General features: G+C 36.9%; 1 protein-coding gene and 1 pseudogene across 6 annotated transcripts in view; one reads left to right on the top strand and one right to left on the bottom strand.

The window, feature by feature from the left end:
• The window catches only part of ZFAND4 (zinc finger AN1-type containing 4), a 93,817-nt gene that overhangs the window by 13,037 nt on the left and 61,784 nt on the right, over positions 1-18,996 (top strand). Inside the window, exon 2 of one of the 6 annotated variants that reach the window (XM_032313055.1) lies at positions 8,084-8,244. The exons of 4 other annotated variants lie outside the window; for them this stretch is intronic. Coding sequence is in view for 1 of the 2 variants with exons in the window: in XM_032313054.1 (XP_032168945.1) it covers positions 8,219-8,240 (22 nt within the window). In the remaining variant the exon portion in view is untranslated. The remainder of the gene's footprint in view (positions 1-8,083; positions 8,245-18,996) is intronic. One more of the 6 variants, XM_032313054.1, reaches the window with a different exon arrangement.
• On the bottom strand, positions 16,788-17,126 carry LOC116573178 (annotated as a pseudogene).

The raw sequence follows: 18,996 nt of genomic DNA on the forward strand, positions 1-18,996 counted from the left end.
TTTGTGCCAGTACCGTACTGTCTTGAGGATGACAGCTTTGTAATAGAGCCTGAAGTCCGGAATTGTGATGCCACCAACTTTGGCTTTCTTTTTCAATATTCCTTTGGCTATTCGAGGTCTTTTCTGGTTCCATATAAATTTTAGGATTATTTGTTTCATTTCTTTGAAAAAAATGGATGGGGTTTTGATAAGGATTGCCTTAAATGTGTAGATTGCTTTAGGTAGCATAGACCTTCTCACAATATTTGTTCTTCCAATTCATGAGCATGGAACATTTTTCCATATCTTTGTGTCTTCCTCAGTTTCTTTCTTGAGTACTTTATACTTTTCTGAGTATAGATTCTTAGCCTCTTTCCTTAGGTTTATTTCTAGGTATCTTATGATTTGGGGTGCAATTGTAAATGGGATTGACTCCTTAATTTCTCTGTCTTCTCTCTATTGTTGGTATAAAGAAATGCAACTGATTTCTGTACATTGATTTTATATCCTGACACTTTACTGAATTCCTGTACAAGTTTTAGCAGTTTTGGAGTGGAGTCTTTTGGGTTTTCCACCTAAAGAATCATATCATCTGCAAAGAGTGATAGTTTGACTTCTTCTTTGCCAATTTGGATACCTTTAATTTCTTTTTGTTGTCTGATTGCTGAGGCTAGGACTTCTAGTACTATGTTGAATAGCAGTGGTGATAAAGGACATCCCTGCTGTGTTCCTGACCTTAGCGGAAAAGCTTTCAGTTTTGCTCCATTGAGAATGATATTTGCAGTGGGTTTTTCCGAGATGGCTTTGATAATATTGAGGTATGTGCCCTCTATCCCTACACTTCGAAGAGTTTTGATCAGGAAGGGATGCTGTACTTTGTCAAATGCTTTTTCAGCATCTATTGAGAGTATCATATGGTTCTTGTTCTTTCTTTTATTAATGTATTGTATCATATTGATTGATTGGCGGATGTTGAACCAACCTTGCAGCTCTGGAATAAATCCCACTTGGTCGTGGTGAATAATTTTTTTAATGTACTGTTGGATCCTATTGGCTAGTATTTTGGTGAGAATTTTTGCATCTGTGTTCATCAAGGATATTGGTCTGTAGTTCTCTTTTTTGATGGAGTCTTTGTCTGGTTTTGGGATTAAGGTAATGCTGGCCTCATAAAATGAGTCTGGAAGTTTTCCTTCCATTTCTATTTTTTGGAATAGTTTCAGGAGAATAGAAATTAATTCTTCTTTAAACGTTTGGTAGAATTCCCCTGAGAAGCCATCTGGCCCTGTGCTCTTGTTTCTTGGGAGATTCTTGAGGACTACTTCAATCTCCTTACTGGTTATGGGTCTGTTCAAGTTTTCTATTTCTTTTTTTTTTTTTTTAAGATTTTATTTATTTATTTGACAGAGAGAGATCACAAGTAGGCAGAGAGGCAGGCAGAGAGAGAGAGAGAGGAAAGCAGGCTCTCCGCTCAGCAGAGAGCCCGATGCGGGACTCGATCCCAGGACCCTGGGATCATGACCTGAGCCGAAGGCAGCGGCTTAACCCACTGAGCCACCCAGGTGCCCCTCAAGTTTTCTATTTCATCCAGGTTCAGTTGTGGTAGTTTATATGTCTCTAGGAATGCATCCATTTCTTCCAGATTGTCAAATTTGCTGGCATATAGTTGCTCATAGGTTCTTTCTTTAAAATTTTTTTTAATTTTATTTTTTCCTTATTCTAATATTTTTAATTTTACTCTTGCCTCTTTTAATACTTTTTTAAATTAATTTTTAATTTCTTTTCAGCGTAACAATATTCATTGTTTTTGCACCACACCCAGTGCTCCATGCAATCCGTGCCCTCCCTAATACCCACCACCTTGTTCCCCTAACCTCCCACCTCCCACCCCCTCAAGACCCTCAGATTGTTTTTCAGAGTCTGTAGGCTCTCATTTTTCACCTCCCCTTCCACTTTCCCTCAACTCCCTTCTCCTCTCCATCTCCCCATATCCTCCATGTTATTTGTTATGCTGCACAAATAAGTGAAACCATATGATGATTGACTCTTTCTGCTTGACTTACTTCACTCAGCATAATCTCTTCCAGTCCCGTCCATGTTGCTACAGAAGTTGGGTATTTGTCCTTTCTGATAGACGCACAATGCTCCATAGTGTATATGGACCACATCTTTCTTATCCATTTGTCCGTTGAAGGGCATCTTGGTTCCTTCCACAGTTTGGCGACTGTGGCCGTTGCTGCTATAAACATTGGGGTACAGATGGCCCTTCCTTTTACTACATTTATATCTTTGGGGTAAATACCCAGTATTTCAATTTCAGGGTCATAGCGAAGTTCTGTTTTTAATTTCTTGAGGAATCTCCACACTCTTCTCCAAAGTGGCTGCACCAACTTGCATTCCCACCAATAGTGTAAGAGGGTTCCCCTTTTTTCCAACACATGTGTTTCCTGTCTTGCTAATTTTGGTTATTTTGACTGGTGTAAGGTGGTATCTCAATGTGGTTTTAATTTGAATCTCCCTGATGGCTAGTGATTATGAACATTTTTTCATGTGTCTGATAGCCATTTGTATATCTTCATTTGAGAAGTGTCTGTTCATGTCTTCTGCCCATTTTTTGATACGATTATCTGATTTGTGTGTGTTGAGTTTGAGGAGTTCTTTATAGATCCTGGATATCAGCCTCTCATAGGTTCTTATAATTGTATTTCTTTGGTGTTGGTTGTGATCTCTCCTCTTTCATTTATGATTTTACTTACTTGGGTCCTTTCTCTTCTTTTTGATAAGTCTGGCCAAAGGTTTATCAATCTTATTAATTCTTTCAAAGAAACAGGTCCTAGTTTTGTTGATTTATTCTTAGACAGTTGAATCTTAATATAGATGTTTATAAAGCATATAGTTACTGGTAAATTCAATGAGGTAAAATAAAATAGTAAATACAAATCTTGCTGTCATAACAAAATGCCATAGACTAGGTAGCTTAAACAACAGGCATTTATTGTCTTATAGTTCTGGAGCTTGAAAGTCTGAGATCAGGGTACTAGCATGGTCAGATTCTACTAAGGGCTTTCTTTCTGACTTACAAACTGCCTTTTTCTTGCTGTGTCATCATATCACAGCAGGAGAGAGAGCGCACATGTGCTCTGACATCTCTTTTAAGGGCACTGATCCCACCATGAGGGCCTTATTCTAAACCTCATTTAAGCCTAATTATCTCCCAGAGATCATGACTCTAAATACCATTACACTGGAGTTTGGGCCTCAAAATAAAAATTGAGGATAAGGACACAGTTCAGTCCATAGCACCTACCATAAGCTGTCAGTAGATCTTAATTCCTTTTCCCCTTCCTGATCCTTATATCCCTCATGTGTTTCTTTTCTCCTGTTCTCCATAATTTCTTGTAACTTCCTGCAGCCCATGGGCACTGATAATCATTCTGTTCTTCAGGAGGCTTCAAGAAGGCATCTTTCATGAAAAATGAATTTGGGGGATGCCTGGGTGGCTCAGTGGGTTAAAGCCTCTGCCTTCGGCTCAGGTCATGATCCCAGGGTCCTGGGATCGAGCCCCGTATCGGGCTCTCTGCTCAGCGGGGAGCCTGCTTCCTCCTCTCTTTCTCTGCCTGCCTCTCTGTCTACTTGTGGTCTCTGCCTGTCAAATAAATAAATAAAATCTTTAAAAAAAAAAAAGAAAAATGAATTTTGATTTTTTTCTGGGTGGTCTATTTTCTTTCCTTTTCCTTTCTTTTCTTTTTTTTTAAGAGAGACTGAGTGTGAAGGGTCGTAGAGAGGCAGAGGGAGAGAAAGAATCCTAAGCAGGCTCCACACCCAGCACAGAGCCAGGTGCAGGGCTTGATCTCACAACCCTGAGATCATGACCTGAGCCGAAATCACGAGTCGGATGCTTAACTGACTGTGTCACCCAAGGACCCGTGGTCTTTCTCTTTATACCCAAGAATGTGCTGGTAGGAATGACAGGGCTGTAGCAGGAAGAAAGCAGAATCTGCAAGGGAACTTCAATGGTCCTTGAAGGGACAGGAGTATGGGAGCCAGACTGCCTGATTTCATATTTCTAGCTGAGCCGATTATTTAACCTCTAATTACCTCAGCTGTGCTAATTCAAAATAGGAATAATAATAGTACCAGTCACAAAAAGTTGTTCTTAGGATTCCTAGTTAATAAATATAAAACATTTAGCAGAGCATCCGTGTTCTTTATCAGGGGAAAATGGTTACAGTATGCAGTATGTACCCACGGATATGAGAACTATGTCCTTGGGAGGGGATGTAATTTAGCTCTCTTAGTTTTTCAGAGAAGGCGAAATTTTCAGAGCTTATTACCTAGAACAATGGTCTGCAAAGGAGAGTGCATACTAGGAGGATATGAGAAATAATCCAGTGGAATTTGGAAAGAGAAAGTGTGCCAAGAAATATAAGGGATTATTGTCATTTGGTTCATGATTGCCACGGGCAGTGGATTTCTCACACATCCAGTCCTTGGCACTACTACTGCCTATAAAGATTTCTCTTCTATGCATGGGATAGGGTTTTTTCCCTGGCCTTCATATGAGTGGGTGGGACCCTGTTATTAGTTCTGGTCAGTGAGCTATGAAAAGAAGTCTTTCTCAGCCTGAGTCCTGAATAACTGTAGTGAACAGAAAACCCTTGCTGATATGCTATGGACATGTAACATGAGCAAGAAATCAGTTTTTGTTTTAAGCCACTAACATCTCTGGGGTTGTTGGGGGGTGTTCAGCATAACCTACTTTATGGTTCCCCTCTGACCCTCCCCACTGTCATGCCCTTTCTCTCTCATTCTCTCTCTTTCTAATAAAAAATAATTATTTTTTTTAGAGAGTTGATCCATTTATCATTATGTAATGCCTCTCTTTATCCCTGATCTTTCCTTCCACTGAAGTCTACTTTGTCTGCAATTGATACAGCAATTCCAGCTTTCTAATTTATTTTGATTAAATTAAATTAAATTAATTAATTATCTATTTTTAAAGATTTTATTTATTTGACAGAGAGAGAGCACAAGCAAGGGGAGCTGTAGGGCAAGGGAGAGAGAGAAGCAGGCTCTGCACTGAGTAGGGAGGCTGATATGGGGCTTGATCTTAAGACCCTGGGATCATGACCTGAGCCAAAGGCAGGCCCTTAACCATCTGAGCCACCCAGGCATCCCTATGCTTTCAACCTATATATATCTTTATGTTTAAAGTGCATTTCTTATAGACAATATATAGTTGAGTCTTCAGTTTTGATCAAGTCTGATGATCTCTATCTTTTTTAATTGGTTTATTTAGGCAACTGATGTTTAAAATTATTTTTTATATTGTTGGCTTAATGACTACTGTATTTGTTATTATTTTCTATTCATCCTCCTGGTTCTTTGTTACTTCATTTCCACTCTTTTCTGCCTTTTGTGGTTTTCATTAAAGACTCTCTTCTTACTCCTTATTCCGGCAGAGCCTGCTTCTCCCTCTGCCTCTGCCTACTGCTTCCGCTGTTTGTGTGTGTGTGCTCTCTCTCTCAAATAAATAAATCTTTAAAAAAAAAATACCAAAAACTCTCTTCTTGCTTACAGGATTTGTAATGAAAAGTTCCCTATAATTATTGTCTAGTTTTTTCCTCTCCTTTGCTTTTCTGCAGTTTGGTATGACATGCCTAGGTGTAGCTTTAAAATTTTTATCCTGTTTGGTGTTCTCTGCGTTTCCTGTTCTCTGCTTTGGTATATCTTGTTAATTTTGGAAAATTCTGGGTCATTATTACTTAAAATATTGCATCTGTTCTATTTTCTCTTTCTTCTAGCATTCCAGTTACACCTTTTAAATTTTTTCCACAGTTCTTGGCTATTCTAGGATTTCTTTTTTTATTTCTCTTAGTATTTGAATTTGCGAAGTTTCCATCAACATTTCTTTAAGCTCACTGAGTCTGTCGTTAACATATCCAGTCTACTGGGTTTTTAAAATATGCTATTGTTTTTTACTTCCAGTATTTAGTTTTAATTCTTTTGTATACTTTCAGTCTGTTTTTTCATGTTGTCTACTTTTTCATTAGATTTCTTAACACATTTATCATAGTTATTTTAATCTCCCTCTCTGATAATTACAAAATCTGTCATATCTGAGTCTGGTTCTGATGTTTACTTTATTTCTTCATACTGTGATTTCCTTGAGCATGCCTTGTAATTTTTTTTTTTTGAGAGCCAGATGTGATGTTATTAGGTAATAATAACTGAATTAAATAGCTTTTATATTAAACTAGCCAGGAGTTGGGCTTTGGTTAATGTTTGTTGTAGCTGTAAGTGCCAGAGGCTTCAGATTCCTCTAGTTTCCTTGTTTTGTCTCCCTTGCTGTCTATGGGTTTCTGTAAGAATTCCTGCTTCAAAAGAATTTGTCTTGTAACTTACGTATAAACCACTGTTATTATGTTAGATCTTTGTTAGTATGGTGGTAAAGTATTGGGGAAGGGAAAACATCTCTAATCTTATTCAGTCTCATTCTTCTGCTGGACCTGTGTTCCTGGGCCATGACCTTCAATGTGTTTGTTAGTATCTCCTCTCCCCCCACCCTGTTATTACTTAGGTGCAATAAGAAGGCTAGACGGGTCTGGAATCAGTGAAATATCCTTACCCCAGATGAGATAAAGTTCTGATAAAGTGAGTATAGACCTTTATTATGGAGACTGCTCTGAACTTTTTCTTTTCTTTTCTTTTTAAAATTTTATTTATTTATTTGACAGGGAGAGAACACAAGCAGGCAGAGCAGCAGGGAGAGGGAGGGGGAGAAGCAGGCCCCCCGCTGAGCAAGGAGCCTGTCAAGGGGCGATCCCAGGATCCCGGGACCATGACCTGAGCCTAAAGCAGTCGCCCAACCAACGGAGCTACCCAGGCACCCCCTGAACTTTTTCTTAATGTTTGTTTCTACTCCCTCTGCCTGGGCTACAAGACGATCTTTCTTGACTCTTCACAGGGAGAACCAGGTGGGACTCTTAGAGATAAAACTCTTAATCGTATGGAAGCCCTCCCCAAACTGTGGCCTCCAGGAATTCCTCAATCTTATGCTAGTCCATCTACAGCCTTCAGCAGTTCATTGAACTTGCCATTTCAGTGTTTCTTCAGGTAAACAGATTTTAGCTGTAACTCTCAGGATTTTCATATTTCTGTAGATTTTGGGGTGATGATTTGTCCTCCTCCCTATGTCTCTAATGAATTGAAGAGGGGTTGTTGGTTTTCAATTTGTTCAGCTTTTTTGTTTTGTTTTAAGTTTGGGAGTGGCAACTTTTAAGCTCTTTTAAGATATTACATGTAGTATCTGAAACTGGAAGTCTCAATATTGTTTTTAAGGTAACTACATCTATCAAGACCCTATTTCTGAATGAGGTCACATGTTGAGGTCTTGAGGGTTAGGGTTAAGACTTCAATATATGGGGGTGCCTGGGTGGCTCAGTGGGTTAAACCCTCTGCTTTTGGCTCAGGTCATGTTCCCGGGGTCCTGGGATCAAGCCCCGTATCGGGCTCTCTGTTCAGCAGGGAGCCTGCTTCCCTCTTCTCTCTCTCTGCCTTCCTCTCTGTCTACTTGTGAGCTCTCTCTGTCAAATAAATAAAATCTTTTAAAAAAAAAAAGACTTCAATATATGAACTTTTGGGAGACACAAGAAAACCCTTATGTAGTGTATAGTTTTATTGTTATTGGCAAACATTACTGTCATGTAACTGTCACCACAATCAAGAACCCCACCAAAATCCTCCTGTGCCTGGAAGCAAAAGGGAAAAGAGAGAAAATCTGGTATTTCAGTACAGTGAGAAGTTGGCTCAGAGATAAATCTGTTCCTCAAATTCTACAACCACCATGTTTTTGTTTTGTTTTGCCACCTACTTTCTGGTACTGCAAGATGCTTTTGGATCATCTTGTATACGTACTGTACTGTCTTAGAATCAGCCACTTCTTCAAGGAGTCCTGGTTCCTTTTATTGGAGTAGTATTAGAAACCAAGATTTGGGCATGACAACTGACTTTTCAGCCACAATAATAGAAACCAGAAGACAGTGGAATATTATCTTTACAAGGCTGAGAAAAATAACAATCTCTAGAATTGAGTTTGTCTTTCTAGGATGATGACAAAGTAAAGATATTTCCAGAAAAAACAAAACTTGAATTTCCAAACAACAAACTCTTGCAAAAGGAACTTCTAAAGGAAATATCTTAGAAGACAAATGATCTCTAAAGGAAGTTGGTGCAGGATGGAATGATTATGAAAATGGCAACTTGTGGGTAAATCTAAATAAACATTTCTTAATAAAATAATAATGTATGAAGGTTTGAAAAAATAGAATTAAAGTGCTGGTAACAATGACATAAGTGAAGAAAGAGTTGTTTGTAATAACAGTGCTAAAGCTGTTAGCATTGTTCATGAAGAGGGTAAAGATGTGATTAGCTCTAAATTTTATCAAATATGATCATTTAAATTTCCAGAGTAATCATTAGAGATTAGAAATGGAGTTATCTGATTTCCAAATGGTAGAAGTACCCTACCTTCTTCTATTTGTCTAAATTAATTCATAAAGGAGGCAGGCAGTTAAACCAGAGCAAGTAGAAAGCACAAAATAAGAGGGTAAAATTAAAAAAGAATATATCAGTAATACCAATAATGTAAAGTGTATTAAAAAAGTCTCTCATTGAATGACCACAATTGATGGATTAGTTAAAAAGCCTGTGAAATTCTGTTTACAAGAGAATTAATGTAAAGTGTAAGAACCTCAAAATGTTGAAAGGACTGAAAAAGATTCACTAGGCAAATATTATCCTGAAGAAAACTGGTGTTTCTGTATTAATAATTATGTAAAATGCATTTAAAGTGAAACATGTGAACAAATCATATAGGTATGTTTATAGTAGTATTGTTGATAATTTTAAAATTGTGGAAACACTCAGAAGAATATACTAATAATGAAGTATAAAGAGTATACTAATTAATGAATAAATTGTGATATATGTAAATATTATATATTGGAATCGAATTCTGTGGAATAGAATTACAACAAGGAAAATGATTGGAATAATAGCTTCATGCCTGACATGGATAAATTAAAAACAATGCTGAATTAAAAAAGCAAATCTTGGAGGAACAAATACACTATGATTCTACTTATATAAAGCTAAAAAAAAGGGCAAAAGAAACCATACTACATATTGAAGTAAAGGAATAACAAAAATCAGAGGAATAATTCACACCAAGTTTGCAATGGTGATTACCCCTGGATAGGGGGTAGAATGTAGTTGGAGAGGAGCATGGAAGAGGATTTTTTCTCCATATCTTCATCAGCACTTGGTTTGGCTGATCTTTTTAATTTCATTCTAATAGTCATGTAGTGATATTTCATTGTGGTTTCAATTTGTGTTCACCAAATGACTAATGATATTGAGCATCTTTATGAGCATGTTTGCCATCCTTATATATATTTTTTTGTTTGTTTGTTTGTTTTGTTTTTGTTGAGGTGTCTATTCAACTATTGCACCTATTTTTTTTTAAATCAGGTTGTTTTTTTTTTTACTGTTGAATTTTGAAAATTCTTTATATATTCTGAATATAGATATTTAATTAGATTTGGCTTTAATTAGATAATTGCTGAGATTTTCCTCCCCAGCTGTGGTTTATCTTTTTATTCTCTTAACAGTGTCTTTTGAAGAGCAGACATTTTAATTTTGCTGAAGTTCCAGTTTGTCAAGACAGTTTTTTTCATTGATATAGATGTCGTATCTAAAAAATCTTTATCTCATCTGAAGTCATAGAGTTTTTTCTCTAAAAGTTCAATTACATTAATTTTTAAAAATATTTTATTTATTTATTTTAGAGAGAGAGCGGGGGAAGAGCAGAGAGAAAGGGTGAAGGGAGGGGGAAAGAATTTCAAGCAGATTACATGCTGAGTGTGGAGCTCAACATGGAACTCAGTCTTACCACCCTGAGATCATGACCTGAGCTGAAACCAAGAGTCTGACGTTTAACAGACTGGCCACCTAGGCACCCCTCATTGATTTTTTTTTAGTATTAAATCAGTATCCCTGGAATTAACCTTTTTGATTATGTTGTATTATCTTTGATAATAATGTATAACAGTAATGTATTGAATTCTGTTTGCTAAAACTTTGTGTAGAATATTTGTATCTGTGTTCATGAAGGATATTTGTTTTATCTTGTAATGTTTTTGTCTGGTTTTCTGGTTTGGGATCAGGGAAATACTGTCCTCATGTGATGAAATGGGACTGTTCCTTCCCCTTGCAATGTTTTCAAAGAAAGTAGAATTGGTATCGTATCCATACCTGTGAGGCCATCTCTCTTTTTCTTAAAAAAAAAAAAAAAAAAAAAGATTTATTTATTTTAGAGCGAGAGTGAGAGGGAGGAGGAGGGAGTGGAGTGCACATGAGCAGGGGTAGGGGCAGAGTGAGAGGGAGAGAGAGAATCCTCAAGCAGACTCCCTGCTGAGTGTGGAGCCTGACTCAGGGCTCAATCCCAGTACCTTGAGAGCATGACCTGAGGGGAAATCAAGAGTTAGATGCTTAACCTACTGAGCCACCCAGGTGCCCTTTTTTTCTTTTCAAGTTTTTTTTTTTTTTTTTTTTTTTTAAGTAATCTCTACATGAAATGTGGGGCTTGAACACAAACTCCGAGAGTCGCGTGCTCTACCAACTGAGCTAGCCAAGCACCATACCCCATTTTTTTTTTTTTTTGAGGCCATCTCTTTAATAAACAAAGGGTTTTTCAAGTTCTTTTCATTCTTGAGTGAGCTCGGGTAGCTTGAATCTTTAAAGGATTTCTCTCATCTGTTGAATTTTATTGGCATAGGGTTTATAATACTCCCTTACTTCCTTTCAGTAGTTGTAGAATCTGTAGTGATGTCACCATTCTCATTCCTAATACTGGTTATTTGTATATTCTCTTTCTAAAAATCAAGTTTTTAAAAAAGATTTACTTATTTATTTTAGAGAGAGAAAGTGTGGGGAGGGGCAGAGAGAATCCTTCAGCAGACTCCCCACTGAGTATGGGGCCTGACTTGGGGCTTGACCTGAGCCAAAATCGAATCAGCCACCTAAATGACTGAGCCACCCAGGTGCCCCTAAAAATCAGTTTTTATCAATTTTAATCAATTTCTTCAAGAGATATTTGGGGCACCTGGCTGGGTCAGTCGGTGGTACATGTGACTCTTGGTCTTGGGGTGGTGAGTTCAGGCTCCACACTGGGGGCCTACTTAAAAAAAAATAGAGCCTACTTAAAAAAATTGGATTTTACTTGCATTGATTTTTTTTGTTTCCTATTTCATCTATTTCTGTTTTTATTTTTACTATGTTTATGCTTACTTTGGGTTTAATTTGCTTTTTCTAATAAAGAGAATGAAATTGTTGATATGAAACATTTTTTATGAAATATTGATATTTATGGGGCTTCTGAGTGGTTCAGTTGGTTGAGCGTCCAACTCTTGGTTTCAGCTCAGGTCATGATCTCCAAGTCTTGGGATCCAGCCCACCACTGGACTCTGCACTTAGTCAAGTCTGCTTGGGATTCTCTCTTTCCCTCTCTCTCCACCCCTCCCTCTGTTCACGTGTGTGCACTTTCTCTCTCTCTCAAATAAATAAATCAAATCTTAAAAAAAAAATACCAGAATTTAGTGTCTTAACTTTCCAAGTAGTGCCTTATTGTCCTCCCATATATTTTGTTATATTGTATTTCCATTCAGTTCAAATTCTTTTTTAATTCTCCTTTGATTTTTTTTAATCCGTGGGTTATTTAGAAATATATTGTTTAGTTTCTAAAAATTTGGAGAATATTTAGAAATCTTTGTTACTGACTAATAAATTAATTCCACTACAAAACATGAATTCTTTTAAATTTGTAGAAACTTGTTTTATGGTCCTTAGTATGGTCTATCTTGGTAAATGTTATTGTGCACTTGAGAAGAAAAATGGATATTCTGTTGATTGGTGGAGTCTTTTGCAAATTTCAATCAGTTCAGTATTGGTGATAGTGTTCTGTTTTACTATGTTCTTATTAATTATCTACTTGTTCTGGCAGCCATTTGGGAGAGAGGTATATAAAACTCCCAACTATAATTGTGGCTTTGTCTTTTTCTCCTTCCAATTCTTTCAGCTTTTGCATTATGTATTTTGAAACTGTTATTAGGTACATATACTTTAGGATTTTATGTCCTTCTTATTTCATTGACTCCCATCATTATGAAATGACTTACCTCCTTTTTCTTGGTAATTGTGTATGCCCTGAAATCTACCCCAGATTTCTTTTGATTTGTGGCCAAGAAAAAATATTTTTTTTTTTGTTCTTTTACTTTTAATCTATTTGTGTCTTTATATTCAAGGTGGCTATACCTTATAGGCAACATGTAATTGAATCTTGTTTTTCTTTTATTATTATTGATTAATCCAATCTACCCTTGCCTTTAAAGTGCAGTTTTTAGATCATTTAAAATGTCTATAGATGTGCTTAGGTTTTACTTTGTCATTTTATTGGCTTCTATTGTTATATCTGTTCTTTGCTCCTTTTTTCCATCTTTGTTCTGGATTATTTGTTATAATTTCATTTTATTCCCCTTTGTTGGCTTATCAGCTATAACACTTTATCTTGATATTTTAGGTGTTGCTTGGTGTTCTGTAGTATACATCTTTAACTTATCATTCTTTATCTTTGAGTGTTGTTATGCCATTTTACATGTCTTATACAAACCTTACAATATAATACTTCCACTTCTCTCATCCTGGCCGTGATGCTATTGTTGTCATGCATCTTTTATAAAAGTTATAAATCCCACAATACATTAGTAATTACACTTGAAAAATTATTTTTAAAAATGTTTAAAAAATAAGCAAAAATACTGAGTTACTGTTTATGATGCTTGTTATTCCTTTACATGGATCCAAATTTTAATGTAGTATTTTTCTTTTTCCTTAAGGACTTCTTTAACATTTGTTGTAGTGTAGGTTTGCTGGTAATGAATTTTTCTGCTTTTGTATGTCTGAGATTTTTTTTATTTAAAGATTTTATTTATTTATTTAACAGAGAGAGAGATCACAAGTAGGCAGAGAGGCAGGCAAAGAGAGAGGGGGAAGCGGGCTCCCTGTTAAGCAGAGAGCCCAACACGGGGCCCAGTCCTAGGACCCCTGAGATTGTGACCCGAGCCCAAGGCAGAGGCTTAACCCACTGAACCACCCAGGCCCCCCTGTATGTCTGAGATGTTTGTATTTCACTTTTTTACATTTGAAAGTTGAGATAAAACTCATGTAACATAAAATTCACCATTTTGATGTGTATAATGCACTGTTTTAACATTCACAATATTGTGCATTAATCACCACTCCCTGATTTCAGAAAATTTCCATCACTCTCAAAAGTAGCCTTGTACTTTCCAGTTTACCTCTATACTCAGCCCACCCTGGCATCTGCTAATCTTCCTGTCTGTATGGATCTGCCCATTCAGGACATTTTCTATAAATGGAATTACACTGTATGTGGCTTCTTTCACTTAGCATGTTTTCAGGGTGCATCCAAGTTGTATTTTATTCCTTTTTAATGTCTCACTTGTATGTCATCATATACTATACATTTTAAACATTTTATCAGTTGGTAGATATTTAATTGATTTCTAAGTTTTGGCTATTATGAATTAATGCTGTAATGTACAGTTATGTACAAATCTACATGTGAACAAATGTTTTCTGTTCACTTGGGTATAAGCCTAAGAGCGGAGTTACTAGATCATATGATAGTTTTATCTTTAACAACTGGAGGAACTGCTGAGCTTTTTCATAGTGGCTGCACCATTTTACATTGTCAGCAGCAGTGGGTGAGAATTCCTCTTTTCATATCCTCAACAATGCCTGTTATTTTCCAAATTTTTATTATAACTATCCTAGTGATACCTCATTGTGGTTTTGATTTGCATTTCTCTGATGACTAAAGATATTAAGTAGGTGTGTTTTTGTGTTTATTGCCCATCATCTTGGGGAAGCTTTAGCCAAATCCTTTGCATATCTTTAAGTTGAATTACATGTTTTTTTGTCGTATTGTTACAATAGTTGGTTATATATTTTAGATGCTAAACCTTCATGAAAGGACAAACCACAGAACAGGAGAAAATATTTGCTTTTGTGGATTTTCTTCTTACTTTTCTTGATGACATCTATTTATTTATTTATTTATTTATTTATTTATTTATTGCAGGCTTTTAAAAAAATTTAAATTCAGTTACCCAACATACAGTTCATCACTTGTTTTTGATGTGGCATTCAGTTATTCATTAGCTGCGTATAACAGCTAGTGGTTATCACATCACGGGCCCTCCTTTTAATGCCTTTGATGCTCAAAACTTTTAATTTCATGAAGTCCAACTTAGGTTTTCTTCTTTTGTTGCTTGTGCTTTTGCTGTCATTTAAAAAAATAATTGTTAATTGAAACTTAATTGACGTATCATGTTGTATTAATTTTAGATGTATAACAGTAATTTAAAATTTAATATATGTATATATTACAAGATGAGTACCACAGTAAATTTACTTAATATCCATCACCATACATAGTTACAATATTTTTTCTTCTGATAAGAGCTCTTAAGATGTTCTTTCTTTATTTTTGAATATTTTACTTACTTATTTGGCAGAGAGAGATACAACGAGAGAGGGAACACAAGCAGAGGGAGTGGGATAGTGAGAAGCAGGCTTCCCACTGAGCGGAGAGCCTGATGTGGGGCTCCATTCTAGGACCCTAGGATCATGACCTGAGACAAAGACAGACGCTTAACTACTGAGCCACACATGCGCCCCAAGATATTCTCTCTTTAAAAAAAAGATATTCTCTGAACAGCTTTCAAGTATACAATACAGTATTGTTAACTATAGCCACGATACTGTACATTATGTAAGTACACTGGACTTCTCTTAAGTGGAAATTTGTGCTTTTGACCACTTTCACCCATTTTGCATACTCCTTAGACAAAGTCTCTGGAAAATATCCCATCTGTTTTCTGTATCTTTAAGTTTGGTTTTCTAAAAATTCCACAAGTAATACTGTACATGATTTGTTTTTCTCTGACTTACTTCACTTAGTATAATGCTCTTGAGGTTAATCAGTCTTGTCACAAATATTAGGAATTCCTTTTTTTATGGCTAAATAATATGTATTTTATAATACATAGCACATTTTCTTTTTTATTATTTTTTATTTTCAGCATAACAGTATTCATTATTTTTGCACCACACCCAGTGCTCCATGCAATCCGTGCCCTCTATAATACCCACCACCTGGTACCCCGACCTCCCACCCCCCGCCCCTTCAAAACCCTGATTGTTTTTCAGAGTCCATAGTCTCTCATGGTTCACCTCATCCTTGGACATTTAGGTTGTTTTCATGCCTTGGGTACTAATGCTTCAGTGAACATGCGGGTGCAGGTGCCTTTTTGAAATAGCGGTTTCATTTTCTTTTCTTTTCTTTTTTTTTTTTAAGATTTTATTTGTTTATTTGACAGAGAGAGGGATCACAAGTAGAGAGGCAGGCAGAGAGAGAGAGAAAGAGGAGGAGGGAGAAGCAGTCTCCCCACTGAGCAGACAGCTGGATGCAGGGGCTCAATCCCAGGACCCTGAGATCACGATCTGAGCGGAAAGCAGAGGCCCAACCCACGGAGCCACCCAGTCACCCCAGTGGTTTCATTTTCTTTTGATAAATACCGAGAAGTGAAATTGCTGGATCATGTAGTTCTTTCTAGTTTTATTTTTTTGAGGAAACTTCACACTTTTTTCCATAGTGGCTGCACCAATTTACATTCCCACCAACAGAGCACAAGGGTCTCCTTTTCTCCATAGCTTTGCTAACACTTCTTATCTTTTTGATAACTAGCCATTCTAATAGATGTGAGGTGATATCTCACTATGGTTTTGATATCCATTCCTCTGATGATTAATGATATCAGGCACCTTTTCATGTACTTATTGGCTATCTAAATTTCTTCTTTGGAAAAATTTCTATTTAGACCCTCTGCCCATTTATTAAATTGGTTTCTTGCTATTGCGTTTTATGAATTTTTAACATATATTTGGATCTTAATCCCTTATATATGATTTGCATTTGTTTTCTCCCATTCATTTTGTTGCCTTTTTATTTTGTTGATGGCTCTTTTGGTGTAAGAAGCTTTTTAGCTTGATGTTGTCTCATTTATTCATTTTTGCTTTTGGTGTCAAATCCAAGAAATCATCACCAAGACAGATGTTAAAGATCTTACCCACTATGTTTTCTAAGAGTTTTATGGTTTCAGGGGCGTCTGGGTGGCTCAGTTGGTTAAATGTCTGCTTAGGTCATGATGCCAGGGTCCTGGGATCAAATCCTGCATTGGACTCCCTGCTCAGCTGGGAGCCTGCTTCTCTCTCTGTCTGCCCTACCTCCTGGTGCTTTCTCTCTCTCTCTCTCTCTCTCTCTCTGTCTGAAATAAATAAAGTCTTTAAAGAAAAAGAGCTTTATGGTTTCAGTTCTTATATTCAAGTCTTTAATCCATTTTGAGTTGATGTTTATTTATGAGAGATGCACATTTTATGTACATAAGATAGTGGTCCAATTTCATTTTTTGGCATATGGCCGTTCAGTGTTCCCAGCACCATTTATTGAAAAGACTTTTTTCCCGGTTGCATATTCTTGGCTCCTTTCTCACAAGTTAATTCACCTTTTGTGTATGAGTTATTTTGGGGCTCTTTATTCTCTTTCTTTCTCTCTCTTTTTTTTTAAACAAGCTGTGTGCCAGTTTTATTGAAGAAAAATTCTGCGTGGTTTACTTTTCACCAGTCTGTTCTGGCATGCTATCAGAATCACCTGGATCAATGAGAGCCAGCCTGCGTACTCTGTAGTATTTCCCACATGCTGTGCCCAATTTGATATTATTGCCACTGTAGTGGTGGACACCAGTTTTGGCCAACATGGTGTAGTATTCTGTTTCAGATTTCCTCAAGGCTGGGCAGTTGTTGGCGAGGATGACCAGTTTCTCTTTGCCATGTCTTATCATTTTCAGAGTTTGCTTGTACCCCAGCACCTACTTTCCACCTTTTGTAATGACCTGGAGCCTAGGGTTGATTGACTCCAGAGACTTTTTTGTCTTCTTTGCTGCCACCATCTTCCTGTCTTTCTGTGTTAGGTGTGGGCCCCAACTAAGAGTAGCTGCCAAAATCTGGGCTCTTTATGCTCTTGTTTTATGTGTCAATTTTTATGCCAGTACCATACTATTTTGAATAGTATAGCTTTGTAATATAATTTGAATCAGGATGCTTGATGTGTCCAGCTTTGTTCTTCTTTCTCAAGATTTGTTTTGGCTATTCCTGGTCTATTGTGGTTTCATAAAAATTTTAAGATTGTTGGAGTCCCTGGGTGGCTCAGGTGGTTAAGCTCCCGACTTTGGCTCAAGTCATGATCTTGGGGTCCTGGGATCAAAGCCCCGTGTTGGGCTCTGTGCTCAGCAAGTAGTCTGCTTGTCCCTTTTCCTCTCCCTCTGTCCCTCCCCCTGCTCATGCACTCTCTCTCTCAAATAAATAAATAGAATCTGTAAAAAAAAAAATTAGGATTGTTCATTTCCATGTAAAAAAATGCGATTGGAATTTCATAGAGATTGCATTAAGTCTATAGATTGCCTTGGATAGTATGAACTTTTTTTTAATGCTCAGTTAGCCAGAATATAGTACATAAGTTTTTGTGTGGTTTTCAATGATTCATTAGTTGCATGTAATACCTAGTGAAATTTTTTTTTTAAGATAATTTTTTTTGTTTTTGTTTTTGTTTTAAGATTTTATTTATTTATCAGAGAGAGAGAGCGAGCACAGGCAGACAGAGGCAGAGGGAGAAGCAGGCTCCCTGCCGAGCAAGGAGCCCGATGCGGGACTCGATCCCAGGATGCTGGGATCATGACCTGAGCTGACGGCAGCTGCTTAACCAACTGAGCCACCCAGGTGTCCCCTAGTGAAATTTTTAACAATTCTTCAAATCCATGTGTGCAGAATATCTTTCCATTTATTTGTTTTCCAGTTTCTTTCATCAGTGTCTTATTGTTTTCAGTGTACAGGTCTTTTTTTTTTTTTTTTTTAAGCTTTTATTCTTAAGTAATCTCTGTACCCAATCTGGGGTTCAAACTCACAACCCTGAGATAAAGAGTCCCATTGAGCCAGCCAGGGGCCCCAGTGTGCAGGTCTTTAACCTTCAAAGTTAAATTTATTTCTAGATATTTCATTCATTTAAAAAAAATATTTTATTTATTTATTTAATAGAGAAAGAGAAAGAGAGAGTGTGCACAAGCAGGGAGAAGTGCAGGCAGAGGGAGAGGAAGAAGCAGGCTCCCCCTGGGGCAGGGAGCCCAATGTAGGGCTTAATTCCAGGACTCTGGGATCATGACCTGGGCCAAAGGCAAATGCTTAACTGACAGCCACCCACACAACCCTAGGTATTTTATTCTTTTTGATGCAATTGTAAATTGGGTTTTTATTTTGTTTAACTTTTTTAAAGATTTTATTTATTTATTTGAGAGAGAGCACAGAAGGAGAGGGAGAAATAGACAAGGTGCAGAGCAGAGAGCCGGACGCAGGACTTGATCCCACCCCTCTGAGATCATGATCTGAGCCAAAGGCAGACACTTAACTGACTGAGCAACCCAGGTGCCCCTGTAAATTGGGTTTTTAAAAATTTCTCTTTCTGATAGTTCATTATTAGTGTATGGAAACAGAACTGTTATTTTTGATTGATTTTGTATCCCACAAGTTTACTGAATTTGTTTTATTCTAACAGGGTTTTTTTTTTGTGGCATCTTTAGAGTTTTTTAATACATAATATGTCATCTGCAAATAGGAACAGTTATACTTCTTTCATTCTAAATTGGATACCTTTTCTTTTTTCTTGCCTAATTGCTCTCACTCAATTTCAGTACTATGTTGAATAGAAGTGGCAAGAGTGGGCATCTTTGTCTTGTTACTGACCTTAGAGGAAAATCCTTCCATTTTTCA

Source organism: Mustela erminea, chromosome 14 (genome assembly GCF_009829155.1).
Source record: "Mustela erminea isolate mMusErm1 chromosome 14, mMusErm1.Pri, whole genome shotgun sequence".
Classification (NCBI taxonomy): domain Eukaryota; kingdom Metazoa; phylum Chordata; class Mammalia; order Carnivora; family Mustelidae; genus Mustela; species Mustela erminea.